The 16,509-nt window shown below is 42.8% G+C and overlaps 1 protein-coding gene across 8 annotated transcripts in view; it reads left to right on the top strand.

Moving 5' to 3' along the window:
* LOC308403828 (membrane-associated phosphatidylinositol transfer protein 2-like) overlaps window positions 1-16,509 on the top strand; it is a 44,513-nt gene that overhangs the window by 24,207 nt on the left and 3,797 nt on the right. For 4 of the 8 annotated variants that reach the window (XM_080893594.1, XM_080893593.1, XM_080893596.1 and 1 more), the window contains exons 5-24: window positions 255-488; window positions 608-943; window positions 3,281-3,376; window positions 5,479-5,583; window positions 5,658-5,722; window positions 6,630-6,874; window positions 8,449-8,638; window positions 8,831-8,950; window positions 9,139-9,353; window positions 9,482-9,657; window positions 9,823-9,993; window positions 12,086-12,250; window positions 13,126-13,413; window positions 13,962-14,110; window positions 14,190-14,306; window positions 14,789-14,905; window positions 15,465-15,613; window positions 15,787-15,936; window positions 16,038-16,245; window positions 16,372-16,500. In XM_080893594.1, coding sequence (XP_080749720.1) covers window positions 255-488; window positions 608-943; window positions 3,281-3,376; window positions 5,479-5,583; window positions 5,658-5,722; window positions 6,630-6,874; window positions 8,449-8,638; window positions 8,831-8,950; window positions 9,139-9,353; window positions 9,482-9,657; window positions 9,823-9,993; window positions 12,086-12,250; window positions 13,126-13,413; window positions 13,962-14,110; window positions 14,190-14,306; window positions 14,789-14,905; window positions 15,465-15,613; window positions 15,787-15,936; window positions 16,038-16,245; window positions 16,372-16,500 — 3,425 coding nt within the window. Of the gene's footprint in view, window positions 1-254; window positions 489-607; window positions 944-3,280; window positions 3,377-5,478; window positions 5,584-5,657; window positions 5,723-6,629; window positions 6,875-8,448; window positions 8,639-8,830; window positions 8,951-9,138; window positions 9,354-9,481; window positions 9,658-9,822; window positions 9,994-11,009; window positions 11,163-12,085; window positions 12,251-13,125; window positions 13,414-13,961; window positions 14,111-14,189; window positions 14,307-14,788; window positions 14,906-15,464; window positions 15,614-15,786; window positions 15,937-16,037; window positions 16,246-16,371; window positions 16,501-16,509 lie in introns of all 8 variants that reach the window. The other 4 variants (XM_080893600.1, XM_080893597.1, XM_080893598.1 and 1 more) reach the window with 4 other exon arrangements.

Genomic DNA, 16,509 nt, shown 5'->3' with positions numbered 1-16,509 from the left:
GGCTCTTAGGGTACGCAGTGACTCAGTTCCACTATTGTAATTATTTAAATCACTTGTGTCTGTGTATCTTATAGTGTTAGCTGGAATTCCAGTTATAAAAAGAATTTGAAGCTGTTAAACACAAGCTCATACAAGTCGGAACTACTGCTCCACCCACTTGTGCACACACCGTAATGTAATAGTAAAGCCTCAACAACTTCCAAACACCTGAGTCCATAAAAGCTTACCCTCTGAAAACGAATCGCCTTTTGCAGACCCAATTGACATAGTGACAGATCCCATCCCCGCTCATGAGTACAAATCAGAGGAAGACCCGAGGCTTTACAAGTCAGCCAAGACCCAGAGGGGTCCTCTGTGGGACGACTGGATAGAAGAGTACAACAATAACCCAGGCAAGACCCCCATCATGTGTGCCTACAAGCTCTGTAAGGTGGAGTTCCGCTACTGGGGCATGCAGTCAAAGATTGAACGCTTTATTCATGATGTTGGTGAGTTGAAGGTCCCAGATGTTCCTGCATTTTTTTTAAAAAAAAATGTCATTTTACTGATACCCTATTTAGTTACAGTGTTAGCGAGGGTTTATTGTTCTGCAACTGTTTTTCACTAGGTTTAAGAAAGGTGATGGTGCGTGCCCACCGGCAGGCCTGGTGCTGGCAGGATGAGTGGTATGGTCTGACCATAGAAGACATCAGGCAGCTGGAGCTGGAAACCCAGCTGGCCCTGGCCAGGAAAATGGCTCAGTTTAGCCAGGCGGAGGAGGCCACCGAGGCCAACGGAGGCACACCGTCTCCAGACAAAGACCAGGAGGTTAAAGAGGCAATCAGCTGTATCGAAGCTGAAGCAGTCGTTCCCAGCTCAGGAGGAGAAACTCTGCAGCCACGAGGTATACTTACCAAGCAGTGGTCCACCTCCTCCCGATCCTCCCGATCATCCAAGAGAGGAGGTGAGGAACATGCCATCTTCATGCATTTACCCTTATCACTGCTGTGTATGACTTTGTGAAGCTGGCACATTGATGTGATGTGTAAACGTCTTGATCCACCCCTCATTTCATTATTTTTGCTTCCAAAGAAGCAATTTTTTTTCCAGGCCTCCTGGAGAGGTTTTCTTTAGTCATTGGCTGCTCTTTCTCTCATTTTCAGTCCAGTTCTTATCTCAACTATTTTCAGAAGTATGTATTTTTGTTTGTTGAACCACTTAACACTGATTTATGAGCCATTCAAGGGTAAAGGCAAACAACTCAAGGGATGAACCAATGTTGTGTCTACAGATAAGAACGAGTTTTGGATTCTATTTTCAGGCACTTCGTTACTGGCAACCTGTCACAAAAGCAGTTTCTTCCTCTTCATTTAGTCGAAAAATTGCAAAGATAACACAGTTTGACAGGCATAAAATTTTACACCCACAAGGTGTTTCCTGAATAGCTATTAGCTGAAAACTTGACATATCTCAACATGGTAAGTAATGTCCTTAAACAATCTGCGAAAGCTGGACAAGTTGAGGAAAAAAGAAGTGACACTACACCGAAAAAATAAAACTATCTTCAGGAGTTGAACAATATCTGAAAGTCGTGTTTTTTTTTTTTTAAAAAACATTGAAAAAAATCCAGCACAAACCAGTCACTATCAGTCCTTCCCAGAGCCCAGATTTCAACATTATTGAAGCAGTGTGGGATCATCTTGACAGAGAATGGAACAAAAATCAGCCAACATCCAAAGAAGAGCTTTGAATGTCCTGCAAGAATTCCTGAAGACTACTTATAGAAATGAAAAAGCTGCCTAAGAGAGTTCTTTCTTTCGAGCTCATTAGAATTGTAAAAACTCTGTTTTTGCCTTACATATGACATTTCCATGTGTGTTTGCACATGCATGGAAATCCTTGCATCCATTTTCCTAGCAAAATATAAAGAAACGAGGGTGCTCAAGGCTTTTGCACGGTACTGAACTCTTTCTTGTGACAACTGTATTTACATCTCATCGTGCGTTAAAGTCTTATTTGTTAAGTCTTGCATGTGACTCATTTCTGCCTTTTATATATTTATGCATGCTAACATCAAAGTCCAAATATCCTGTAAGTGAACACAGCAAACTGTGATACTGCAGACTCGTCCACACTAGAAAGCTAGTATGTGAAGAATTCAGTCAGTAAGGTCAAGCTTCAAGCTGGTGCAAAGCTAAAGTAGGATTGTGTGATTCTGTGAAGTCTCATTTTTCATTTTGCACACCTGCGGTTGAATGAATTTGGGTTACAGCTGCACAGGAAGTGCAGTAATAGCGCTTTTTTTTTTTTTTTTTTTTTTTTTTTTTTTTTTTTTTTTGGTTCAGCTCTGCACAAACATACACACTAAGAGTTAACCCAAAGGTGAAGTAACCAGACTCTATTGGAAAAACCGTGAGCTCAGACCTTTGAATTGGTGTTAATAAAGCAAACGCATCAGAACCAGCTTTTAAAGTGTGCAGACTCTATTTGTGCCTTTACTTTCCTATGAGGCACCTGAATTTCCTTTAACTGCTCCTCAACCATATTTACTCACACCCCTGTGTGAATCTCCTCTGGGTTATTTTTGTCAGCAACATTGATATCTGAATTCACCCATCTCAAGTGTCACCCCTTCTTCAAGGTGGCGCTCACTTTAGCTGCCAGATGGACCCCGACTCTCATCGAGCCTCATTTCACCCCTGTAACTGCCCTCCCTCCCTCCATTATTCCCTCCAGGGCTATTTTTAGCAACAGTGCTGACATCACAGGACAGAGGAGGCTGATGCTCCTCAGAGTGACCCTCCCTTCCAGCGCTGCTGTGTCTCTCTGCACTGACAGCTACATCTGTGCCCCTCTCTTACTGCCTCTCACAGTGACCACCTAATGATATATAATCCATAGATTGAAGACAGGTGATAGACGAGGCCTGTTTTTCCTTAGCTGGAAAATATTTTGGTGTGTTTGGAGCTCGTTCTTGTTGCACTGGGCCTCTGTTTTTAACACACCGCCGCTTTAACACACCACCAATCAGTCCATCTGTGATGAAGTAATGCACCACAGAGACTGATATATGTTTATGTAACACTGTGTGTGTGTGTGTGTGTGTGTGTGTGTGTGTGTGTGTGTGTGTCATTCATAGGGGTGGGGGGTGGGTTGTGCAATACATCTTTGTGGTTGAGTGTGTGTGTATGTGTGTGAAACACAGAGGCTAAAATGCACATCCCAAAATAATGGTGAATTTCTTGCTTGTGTGTTTCTTCCTTTTTTTTTTTTTTTTTTTTCTTGTTCACCCCCCACCCAGTGAGCCCGTCACGTCACAGCATCTCCGAGTGGAGGATGCAGAGCATTGCACGAGACTCGGACGACAGCTCGGACGAGGAGTTCTTCGATGCTCACGGTAACTTGCTGCTCTGATTTGTAAAGTAAATGTGGAATCTGGGTGAAATGTTTCTAACCTGTTTGGCTCCCCTTTCTTCATTTCCTTTGAATGCGTCTCTTTAATCGCAGATCAGTTCTTAAGCTTCCCAGATACCCAGCATGCTTTGGGGCTACAGTTGAACTAGGTGGGTGTGCTGCGGCACCCGTTCTTCCTGCTGGATAAGTTCGGCCGAGAAGACACGAGCGAGGTGTCTCATCCCAGTATCACGTTCAAAAATCACAATCGTCTCTGCCCAACTACATTCACACAGTTCACGGTGCATCAAAGAAATAAAAGAACCCCTTTGAATAATTTACGTGTGTGTGTGTGTGTGTGTGTGTGTGTGTGTGTGTGTGTGTGAGGTTGAAATTCACCGTTTAGTCAATATGATGAATGAGAATAAAATTCTGCACGATGCAGTCATTGATTACACTGATACTAATTTTGCTGCATTCATTAGTTTCCACCTACCCCGAGTTTAATAGGTTGCTCGTGACACTATGAGTCACTGGAAAACAATAACTAAAATGAATTGTGTTGACGTCTAATTATTTTTTTTCATATTAACATGTGTCACAGTATTCGTGTTTATATGGATTCATTGTTTGTGTGTGTGTGTGTGTGTGTGAGAGAGAGAAGCAAAAGCCAGATGGCCTGCTTAAAACGTCATGATTTATGAACACTTATTTAATTATGGGTAAATAAATGAGGGCATCAGAATGAGCTTATACATGTAAGTGTTTGTAAATCACATGATGCAAGTACACAAATTAAATCTGGAAAATGATTGAGTTGGCTCAGATTGCTTCCAATTTTAGGATTCTGTCTTTAAAGTTCTTGTGATCTTCTTGCAGTAACAATCACTCAAGGATTAGAAAAGCGTATGCAAGTTTATTTTTACACTCCATTTTTTTTTAATGCAAATGAATAAAGGAAGAAAAAAAAAAAGCTAAGGAGGTGAATTTGCCAATGATGGTACACGTGTAACCTGTCGTATTTAATTAACATGTTTTATTTAAATCATTGAAGGTTTATAAATAAAAAAAAAAAATGTTGCAGTGGAATAAAGAAAATATGACATTTTTATCCAGTTTAACACTGGATGGTTGTTTATATTAATGAATAAATTAGAAGGATGTTGAAGCAACTGAGGAAACAAATGAAATAAAGGACTCTGTTGATTTCGAGTCAGAAAATTTTGTGTGTTAGGAACGATGCTACAAAAACTTGCCGCAAGCCCCTGTGAGTATTCCAGCCAAATCGTTATGAAATAAAGATTTGTCATTTGATTTCCTGCGTTGATGCTGTTTATTTGTAGTGTAGCTGCTGTAGAAATAAATAGGACATGATTTGATTTTAGGTCAAATCTTGATTACCCAGCTAAAGTGAACGCTGTTGGCAAAAATCGCCCCGAGAGGAATTAAAAAGGATCTGTTTGAGGTCCTTTTATAATCACAGGTTAATGTCAGTAGATCAGTGAGACGATTCATCCATATGTGTGCATGAATTTAAGGCGCATAGTGAAATTTTTGTAGCAGGTAATCATGGAGGAAGTTAACTGTTTTTAGTTTATAGAAAATAAATTATAGTGATACAATAAATGCAAAACAACGTATACTCACTGTGTGTGGATGATCACACATGGAAACACCAAGCTTCATGTGCATTTGTGTAGGTTGTTAACTTGTAGGAAACCCTAAGGTTCCTTTTCCTTCATTCCCTTCTTTATTAGATCACTTTGACACTGACAGGGTTCATTTAGATTAATTTTTTTTTTTTATTGTTCATTTTTAGCAGTTTGTCTTTGTTATTCTATTTTATTTGTTTGCATATTTATTTTTATATCCCATTATTTGTTGACACGCAGCAGGGTTTGTGGTTCGTGTTTAAGGACGGCATTGTGTGAGTTTGATTGGGTGAATAGGTTGTCGGGGTAAGCTGCAAACAAATTGGCCTTTCTTGGGATTAATAAAGCAATCTGGCACTCTGAATCTGAACTCTTGGTGTAATAATCCATTCAAAACCCCTGAATAGTGAATACAGTTTTAACCAATCTGTTGATCCCCCCCCCCCCCTCACAGAGGATCTCTCTGATGGAGAGGAGGTCTTCCCGAAAGAGATTGCCAAGTGGAACTCCAATGACCTCATGGACAAGATCGAAGCTGCAGAAACGGAGGAAACTCCTGGTATGATGAACACCTCTACATGGGCAGGCACAGCCCAATGACACTTGATGTTAAATGTGTGTTTGTATTTCTAGGTGAGCTGTTCAAAGAAATGACTGTTGATTATGAAAGAGCAACCAGCGAGGAAAGATTAGATGAGGTATGTGTGTCACATATTGACTGCCAATGCAAATAACACACCTATAACTCGCACTCCTCTGATGCCCGTCCATGTCTGGAATAAATATCCCTTACAAGCCATCTGCTGAAAGTTTCCTTCAGGACATGATTTAATTTGAGTTTAGCTGCTAAAAAACAAAAAAACATATCAGGCTTTAAACTTTGGAGGATAAGAGCCTCTCTGTCCTCTTGTGTTCAGATGCGTGGCTGTCTTAGCGGCCAAGCCGATAGCTCTCCCATTCCCACCATCACGGTAACAAGGCACCAGTCAGTAAGTAAACATTTTGGCCCCAGTGCAATGTGGGGTACAACAGTTCTTCAGACACCTCCAGTCTATTAAATGCCCCTGCCCTTATCCTTGCCGTAGCCCGAACCCAAATCCATGTGTACTCCTCAACCTCACCACCTTCTGTTCGACCCCCTCCCCCCTCCTCTGTACTTAATGGAAATGTGAAGTTTTGGATTGGAAGTAAAAGACAAAACTACACATTGTGCTGTGCTAATTAGTGTGAACTTGTCATCAGGAAGCATGGTTGTTGTTTGCTGTTAGTTGAACGGTTGTCCAGGTGAAGGTTGGCTCTGTTATGTGTCTTCATGGTTCCTCACCCCTCAATGGCTATAAAAAGCAGTTTGCCATGTAATTCATGTTCAAAACGATGGACGCAAAACGTTGCAAGTCGTACCTTTTGAATCGGTTAAAAAGTGATTTGATGCCCATTTTCAAGGCCTCGTTTATCTGTTTTTGTTTGCTTGTTTTATCACTCACAGTAAGTACGTATTCTTTGGTCATGCTGATGAAGTGAATAAACATTTTATTGGATATTTTCCCGATAGCGTGCCTTAACATTCCCGTCCATAACGCCGCTTATTAAATTTGCTGTTCTCAGGAGAGCTCTTCCCAGCAGTGTCTGCAGCCCTCCAAGATCCATGTGCTCATCTTGGTCTTGCACGGAGGGAACATCCTGGACACCGGAGGAGGCGACCAGAACAGCAAGCAGGCCGACGTCAACACAATCAGTACGGCTTTCGACACAGTCATGCGTGTTCACTATCCTGCGGCGCTGGGACGCATCGCCATCCGCTTGGTGCCCTGCCCTGCCATCTGTGCTGAGGCCTTCTCCCTAGTGTCCAAGTAAGAGCACGCGCATGCACACATTTCTCTGCAGGCTCAAAACCTCATGGATAATCATTGAAGGTTTGTGTGCAGTTAGGTTCATAATTTATTGGATGAAGACAGAATTCTTGTGGTTTTACACAACCACAGTGGAGTTTAAATCAGATAATCAATCAAGATGTGATTGAAGTGTAGACTTTCAGCTTTTATTTAAGAGGTTTGATGAAGAATTTCATTAACTGTTTAGGAATTACAGACATTTTTTACAGTCTCTAATTTTAGCTCTAAAGTAATTGGGCAAATTTACATCATTTTAAATGTAAGGATCCTAAGGCTCAGTGACTGCCTAAAATCTAGAGCCCATATACATTTTCTGTTGAAGTGCTCTGGTGAACCTTTACTACAAACACTTGAGTTGCTGCTTGTTTAATAACTGAAAAGCTGTGCCTTTGAGCTGAGAACAGGTGACTGACTCCGCTATTGAAAAATATCATATTTCTGTACCCTGAGAAACTCTTGGGTTGCTCTTACAGTTTGCTTTGTGTCATTGTCCATTTGCACTGTGAAGAATTGTCCGATCAGTTTTGCAGCATTTGTCTGAATCTGATCAGAGAGTGTAGCTCCATACACTTCACAGTTAATCCTGCAGCTTCTGTCAGCGGTCGCATCACCAATAAACACAAGTCCTCCGATTATACTAGCAGCCATACGTACCCATACCTTCACACTGCCTGCACCATGTCTGACATTATGAGTTGTTTCTCTAATACTCTATATTTTCTCATCCATGTTCATGCTGGTTTCATCTATCCACAGATATTTTTATACAGTGTAACCAGTGGTTTGCACCTTGCTGCAAATTCTCTGTATTTAAGTTCATGAAGTCTTCTTTTGATTGTAGATTTTGCCAGTAATAATTCTGCCTCCTGTGGTGGTGGTGGTTGTTGTTTTTTGTGTTTTTTCTTAACGATGTAAATAATTCCTCACACACTTTGGCCTTCTTCAGTGGTCTTTCAGTGTACCGGATTGTTTATTTGGCCACTCCTGAAGTTTTGTCTCTCTCTCTCTCTCTCTCTGAGAGGTTGATTTTGGTTTTTCAGCCCAATGATGGCTGATTCTTCTTCGTGCCATATATTTAAATTTACAGTTAAAAGCTTTAAAATGTAAATTCAACACTTTGAATCAACTTCAATTATGCCTTCTTCATTTATCATGACATAACAAGTGAAGATGCCTCACCTGGCCTTGGAACTGCTCGTCAGTCAATTGTAGAATTAGTTTTGAGCCACTAAAAATGAGGGACTCTATAAAAAAATGCATCTGACTTTGTTAAACCCCTCCAATTAAACTCAAAGTCTGCCTTTCAGCCACATCCTGATTTGTAATTTAAAAATAACAACAAAAATTGTGTTTGCGAAACAAATTGTGGTTCTAACCGTATTTTAGCTCGATAGCTGTTTACTTATGATGGAAGAGGTCCAGGTGCAGCTCGTGACTCTTGTCCTCTCTTCCTGCATTTATTTATTCTCCCGTGTGCATGCCTTGGGTTTTAAATTTCATAATTTGATTTTTATCCACTAATGTTCTCACAGCTTGAGCCCTTACAGCTACGATGAAGGTTGTCTGTCCAGCAGCCAGGACCACATCCCGCTGGCAGCCCTGCCTCTCCTCGCCACCTCTTCTCCACAGTACCAGGATGCTGTGGCCACCGTCATCTTCCGAGCCAACCAGGTGTATGCGGACTTCATAAAATCTCTGGACGGGGCTTCTTTCTCCGGCCAGGTCAGATACCGATGGGGTTTGTTGTTCTTGTATGCTGTTTAATAAAGAATTGGAGTCATTAGAGTTGAACCAGCTGTACTTTTTGGAGCCACATTATCCTTACATCCAGCGTGTAACTGCGGAAGTCTTTTCAGGTGATCCTGAACCCCACGCATATATGTAATAAATATTTTTCATCCTTTAACTCTCCAGGTTTGCCTCATTGGGGACTGTGTGGGAGGAATCTTGGGCTTTGATGCTCTGTGCAGCAGCAATCAAACAGTAAATGAGAGCCAGAACAGCAGTCGCAGGGGCAGTGTCATTAGCGTACAGGTAAGCGAGACATCCTCCAGCATTAATGAATGCACGGCGACAGTCTCGGCTCATCCTAAACAGTGCCTGGAACACTCCTGTGTGCACCTTTAACCTGTTTTGTTCTTCTTAATTGGCTCATTTGTTGATATTTTTTTCTTAAGGTGCTGGAAGTTTTAATGACACATTTTCACAAATTTCCCCTGCAGGACCAGGATCTTCTCTCTCCTGGCATCATTGTCAACAGCGGACACGGATCAGCGTCTCCAACCTTGGAGGGCAGCCGCCACCTCAGTCGCAGCAACATCGATATCCCACGTACCAGCGCAGGCGACGACACCAAGAGACAGCTGCCTCGGAAGAGAAGTGACTCTTCCACCTACGAGCTGGACACCATAAAGCAGCACCAGGCTTTCCTGTCCAGGTGTGTCGTCCGTGGGAGGACAAACTCTTTATGTGGAATGAACTTCTTTTGTCCTTTTGTCATGCACTGTCAGAATATGTTTTATTTTTAGTTCCAGGCACGGAAGTGACTTTGTGTTGTCCTCCCAGCTTACATTCCAGTGTCCTGCGGAACGACACAACCTCCCGAAGGTCGAGCAGTAGCACAATGCTGGATGGAGGCTCCCTGGGGAAATTTGACTTCGAAGTGTCCGACTTTTTCCTCTTTGGCTCTCCACTTGGCTTGGTACTTGCCCTGAGAAAGACTGTGATCCCTATGTTAGATGGTGAGCTTCAATTACCAGGCTTTGTACTATCTGTAAAGTGAAAGGTTTGCCCCAGATGGAAATCTGCTTATTACTATAGACACCTATAGACCAGGCTGTCATCAAAATATGCTTGAATTCTTCCCTTCCTCTTTCTTATGTCTCTGGTTTCATTTCTCCCCCTAGTGGCCCAGCTACGACCTGCCTGTCAGCAGGTTTATAATCTGTTCCACCCCGCTGATCCTTCAGCCTCCCGCCTCGAACCTCTGCTGGAGCGGAAATTTCACCTCCTCCCTCCGTTCAGCGTGCCCCGTTACCAACGCTTTCCCCTGGGAGATGGAAACTCCGCCCTGCTGGGTGAGCTCTTTTTACAGATGATAGATGAAAGGCCACGTTAATGTGAAGCTTTCAGTCTTTGTACGTCTGTCTTGGATGCACACACACGAATGCAAAATACCCTTTAAAAAAAAACCCCCAGCAACAACCACTTAAGATCACATCACCTGATGCTTCAGATGCTGATTTTAACCCACTGTCCTTTTTCCCATGGATGCACACCATAGATGGCTTAAAGATGCCTTAGTAGCATGCGTTGAGTTCATTTACAAAGTAGACACTGCCTGAAAGAAAAATACACGCTTTTCTACTGTTTGTGCTTCGGCATGTTTTGTGAAGCAGTTTATTAATCTCGGTGTTGTCACAGTCCCACTGGTGGTTTCTGTTTGGACTGATCTTTATAGCGGAGGATGCCTACCCTGTTTATACAATTACATGTCTGATGTTCTCGAAGAAAACGCACACAGAATTTAATAAGATCTTTAATGAGGAGAAATTTCTTTTTTTTAAAAAAGATATCTAACATTATTGAATCAGGAACTGAGGCTTAGTAAGGATGGAAACCGGGGTTAATAAAGATGTTTAATATGGTTAAGATGTTTCTTAATTACTTCAGACCAGAGTTTTTGTGTTCCCTGGTGGTCATGGCCTCCATCAGATCAGCTACCAATGACCATCTTCAGGCCTTCCAACATTTTTTTTATAGCGATGAAGTTTCAAAGACAATTTCACTGTTAAGGCAAGAGAGTTCAAATGATTTCATAAATAGCATATTGCAGGCTTTTTCTAATCTTAGAACAGGGTCATATGTCAGCTTATTGTGTCTCTGAGGAGCAGCTGTGGTCCAGGAAAAAGTGAGCTCCACTAAGGGCTTGACTCTTGTTCCTTGTTCAGTTCTTGCTTCATATGTTTTTGTCTTCCTTGTCTTCTTTCCTTCCTCCTCTCTTGGCCTCCTGTCTCCATATCCGTGTACCTTGCTCTCTACCTCTAAAACCTCCTCCCCCGACTTCTGCCCCTCCACCCACCCCCCTCTGTAGTGGAGACAGTCCAGAGCAACGCTCAGCTGCTGCTTGACAGCGGGCCTCTCCTGTCCCTTCGCTGTCAGGAGACCATCAGTGAGACCTGCATCCCTGTACCTGTGCTAAACTGGCAGGAGGGCTCCCTCAAAGCCACACCCGCCACTATGGAGTGTGTGTAGCCTCTCCCATTCACCTCTATCTGTTCCCAACCCTCATTCGCCGTATCTCTGTCGTCCCTGTGTTCGTCCCTCTCGCCATTACGTCGAGATGCTCAGATTCCAGGCCACCTCTTACACTCTTTGAGTATGTCCATGCTGTCATTTCAGTGTCTCCAAATACTGATAAATACATATATATTTGACCTTTTGGCATCGTGTCTTCTGGTTTACAATTTAAAAAGAAATGTAGCCAATTGGAACATCAAGTCATGGAAATACTCGAGACAAATCTGCTAAGCATCTCTTGTGGTGCTGTGTTTTGCTTTGTGCCAAGACATTTTCATGACAGAGTTTGGAAGATGCAAGCGTCTGTGTTTGTGTGCTGCGGTTTTAAGGCCGGTTTCAGTGTATTTGCATCATCTCTGTAATATTAGCTGATTTGTGGTGACATAGGGTTTTTTGTTTCCTTTTTTTTTTTTTTTTTTAATACTGTTTTTTTGAATTTCCAAAAAAAGGTTTTGATGTGCTGCTTGTGACGTGTTTGTGCAGTGGACTTGGAGCTCTGTGTGTACATGCTAAACAGACTGAAGCCTGTGCTGCTTCTTGTGATACTAGTCAGAGGTCTTGTGATTTTACTAAATCTCTGACGTTATTTTATTTTCAAGACATTAGAATAGGCTCTGAATTTAAAAATCACCTCCATAACACACACTAATATTACTGTAGAAGACGTGGATATTTGTGATTTTACATTCACTGTGTGTTTAATGTCTTCATTTACCAGTCACGTGTTGATCGGTGAAGAAATGTGACCGGGGCCTCGCCGCCTGCTGTCACATTTCTCACCTGCATTCCCCCTCCTCCCCCAACCGTCACCGTGAGTTCCCCCTTACCTGTGTCTCTGTCTAATGGGATCTCCTTGTTTGGGCTCAATAGCGGATGTTGTTCAGTCTCATGGTGGTGTCTTCATGGACAGTTCGTACCCCTCATCCCCCGTAACGGGCCCCCTCTCCCGGGGCCAGCGGAGGGCCAGTGAGGTCAGCATTGCCAGCCAGGTCTCAGGAATGGCAGACAGTTACACTGCCACCAACATAGCCAACAGTAAGTGCTCTCAATACCAAACAGTCTCTCTTTCTCTCTTCCTTCCACTCACACAAACACTCTTCTAGTAATTCTCCCGCTTTCTCTCACATTCAGCCCAACTTTTATCTGCTTTTATCTGTCCTAGTTTCTCTTTCCAACACCCCGACATCATTTACTCTCACTCTGACTCTACACACACCCTGCTGTCCTGCAGAAACAGTCTAGTCAGCCACGTTGAGTGTCCCGCTCCTTTTTGCTCTTTTCTGCTTTGCCAGATTTGGGATTGAAGTGAGACTCATGTAAGGTGATTTATCCATCTCCTGTTAAAACTAAGACAAGATCAGAGTCCCGGAGAAGAAACCAGCTTAGAGCCACTTTCCACTGTCTGTCTTTCTCTTACTCACTGTCTAAATGTAAATGCAATGAACGAGTGCTGCATTTAATTAATGTGGCGATGCATGTAGACACCTGTTTCCCTCAGCCATTCCTGCATTGTCGACTCCCTATTGCAGTGTTTGCTGAGATAACCGGTACTGTTTCCTCTTTGTTTGAATGTCCTTTGAATTCCTCCTCCCCCTCACCCGTTCACTTCTGTTACCAGAACATTTATTTGTGCCTCATGTTACTGCGCCTGAACACTGCTGTTCAGCCACCCACAGTATAACCCTGGAAATGTGCTTAAACTGATTACGACATGTTTCTCTTCTGCAACAGCATCACTCTGCCCCATTTACCTGAGCGGTTCCTAATATATCTTTAGGGCTTACATAGTCGCAGCTCTTTTTAAAACTCTCCAAGCTGTCCTAAACTGTCACAAGTGAATTTGTATTCATCACATCATATATGGTTTCTTTATCTTTTTGTTATTTTTGCTGTTGTTTTTCCCCCCATAGCTGAATCAAACCAGGTTAACCAATCCAAAAAATACAGTCTTTTGTCCCTACTCGCCCTATCATCACAAAACAAATTCTTCCTGAAAACTCCTCCCACGTCCCGTAAGGAAACAAAGGCTTGCCAGGCCGCAGGATCTTCTGATGCATACGTAGCGGCAGAGCTGGACGATGAGGCAGACTCTAGTGAACCTCTAAGTCCCACCGGCCAGTACGAGAACTACCGGGCAGGGCTGGACTTTGCTATATCTGATCTGGTCTCACTGGACTCCCAGGCTGAAGTGGACCAAGGTATTTTTATAAGGAAGGGAGCTACTGAAATCAGTGTGAGGCTACGGCTCTCTTCCATGTGCTGCTCTGTTTTGTGCCACAGTCAAAAGACTCAGCGCTGCTCTACCAAAAAGCCTCTTTGCCTCCCTTTCACTTCATTTTTCTAAAATGTAATTCACAGCGATTCAGGTGCATTCACTGTCACTGATGAGGGGTAATCCATAAATCTAGATGCTGCCGGGGCTTTTAAAATCATTCATCTTTTTCACACGCAGACTAACACAAATAACCACCTTCAGCTGCTCATGTAATCAGCTCTAACTATCGGTTCCTGTTCTCAGCCTTTGGATTTGCTGATAATAACCATTATAAACTCCTTCCTTTCCCTCCTGTAGCTGAAGAACTGCTGGGATTGGTGATGAGTGTGGCTGAAATTTGAATTCAACTTCTTTCTTTTTTTGCTATAACATCAGGGGTGTTGCACCTTTCTGTGGCATCACATACCTCACGCTGGCTCTTTGAGTTTCATCTTACGTCTCTGTACCCTATTCACTCCATTCCCATTGCAGTTGCAGCACGCTGGTGGGGCACAAAGCGGCTGGACTTTGCCCTGTACTGCCCCGATGCCCTAACAGCTTTCCCCACAGTGGCTTTACCGCACCTGTTCCACGCATCATACTGGGAGTCTACTGATGTTGTGTCTTTTCTCCTGAGGCAGGTGAGTAAACAGCAATAATGAAAGTGTTAGGACTTATTCAAAAATTCTCAGTATGAATCACTGAATTGTCCCCTTTCAGGTCATGAGGCACGAAAACTCAAGCATTCTGGAGCTCGATGGAAAAGAAGTGTCTGAATTCACCCCCTCTAAACCTCGAGAAAAGTGGCTCCGCAAGAGGACTCACGTGAAGATCAGGGTGAGCATCTTATCTGGAAACAAAGTCTGTTTCAGAGAGCTTTAAAGTTTAGTCGGGGACACTACGATACCTGCCATCTAGTTACAAATCAAAAAATAGCCCTTTTGTTTTTCTTTTTTTAAATTCATTTCAATTTAAAATTTTAATAAAGCACCAAATCACAATAACTGTTGCTTCAAGGCAAAGACCCTACAATAATACAGAGAAAACGTCCAACAATCAGATGACCCCCCCCCCCCCTATGAGCAAGCACTGGGTGACAGTGGGGAGGAAGATCTCCCTTTTAAAAGGAAGTAACTGCCGTTAGGGTTGAGGGGAAGGAGACGTGACAACACTCTGGACGACAGCCAAAGATTATTAATGACCAATTCCAACCAATATGCAAAAAAAAAAAAAGTTGTTGGTATTTGTAGACTGTTTATGTTTAAATAAAGATAAAGCAACACATCAGCATTTTCCCTTTGTTTCTTCTGCATTGACAGAACGTGACCGCCAACCACAGAGTGAATGATGCCGTCTTCACTGAAGATGGCCAGCAGGTCTTGACAGGCCGCTTCATGTACGGCCCTCTGGACATGGTGACTTTGGCCGGGGAGAAGGTGAACATGCTTCTGTCTTTAGTAGCTCACCTGCTGTTAGAGATACCTGGGAAATCTGGGTTTGAGCTTTTTTTTTATTTTTTTTTTTTTTTAAGTTCACTTCTAAGTGGATTTTAAGTCTCATACATTTGAGACATGTGTCTTATGTTTGACAAACATGAGACATGTGTCTTATGTTTGACAAACAATCCAAAGTTCAGGTATATATAATGATTGCTGTGAAATTTTAGCTTCATAAATTTCAAGATATATTATTGAAAATTGGTCCGTTGACCCAGGACATCTTGAAATCTGAGCCACTGCTTGAGCACAAGTATGTCGCATTCACTGGCCTTACTAGAGTATTCACCAGTTGGCTAGTAGAGCCCTACATTTGAGCACTCACTAATAATGTGAAACATTTAGAAAACTTTTTAATGTGAAATATTTAATCATAAAAATGAAGACAATGTTGTTTTCATTCAACTTTACCTCTGGGTTGAGGAAATATGAAAAAAACTCAAATATCTGTCGATCAGCTGCATTGAAACGCTTTTGTTTCCTTTTCATTCCTGCGCAGGTCGACCTCCACATCATGACCCAGCCACCATCGGGAGAATGGGTGTACTTCAACACCGAGGTGACCAACAGCAGCGGGCGCGTGTCTTTTGTCATCCCAGAGGACAAGCGTCTGGGAATCGGCGTGTACCCGGTTAAAATGGTGGTCAGGTGAGATTAGCCTGGTACCAAACTGTTATTGTATTTTATATATTCAAGCTTTTTGTCCGTTTATCTTCACAGAGCCTGGTTTCCATTTGACTTTTAGCTCACTTTATTGCAGCTCATTTTTTCTTTAATCTTTTGGTTTCCATTTCCTTACTCTTTTTCTTTTTATTCACCAGGGGTGACCACACGTTCGCTGACAGCTACCTGACAGTTGTTCCACGTAGCACGGAGTTCGTAGTGTTCAGCATCGATGGTTCATTTGCTGCCAGCGTTTCGATCATGGGCAGTGATCCCAAAGTGCGAGCTGGAGCTGTAGATGTTGTCAGGTAGCTGGCTGCTCTACCTCTCCTGTTTTCTTGGCTTCACATATTTTCTCCCTGATTGAACTTTAAGATCTGGTGTGTCCTGCTGCTTCTCCTTATTTCAGGCACTGGCAGGATTTAGGCTATCTGATCATCTACGTGACCGGACGGCCAGACATGCAGAAGCAACGGGTAGTGGCCTGGTTGTCTCAGCACAACTTCCCTCATGGCATTGTCTCCTTTTGCGATGGCCTGGTCCACGACCCGCTCAGGCACAAGGCCAACTTCCTCAAGTCTTTGACAGAGGTCAGAGTGGGGATGGGAGAGGGGACAGTGAGTGTTTTAAATAAAGAACCGAAGCGACAAATGCTGACAACCCGTTATTATTTTAAAAATGTACCCATTTGTTTAGAAGAAGCCAGGATTGAACATTTCTCGTCTTCATTTCTCCGATTTCAGGCACACATGAAGATTTTTGCTGGCTATGGATCAACCAAAGACATCTCAGTCTACACCTCCATTGGCCTCCCTTCTTCTCAAATATACATTGTTGGCAGACCTTCTAAGAAGATGCAGCACCAGTGCCAGGTATCACTT

The sequence above is a fragment of the Rhamphochromis sp. 'chilingali' genome, assembly GCF_963969265.1.
Source record: "Rhamphochromis sp. 'chilingali' genome assembly, chromosome: 10".
Taxonomy (NCBI): domain Eukaryota; kingdom Metazoa; phylum Chordata; class Actinopteri; order Cichliformes; family Cichlidae; genus Rhamphochromis; species Rhamphochromis sp. 'chilingali'.
Note: the sequence above shows the minus strand (reverse complement) of the source record. Positions and strands in the feature narration are given on the sequence as shown.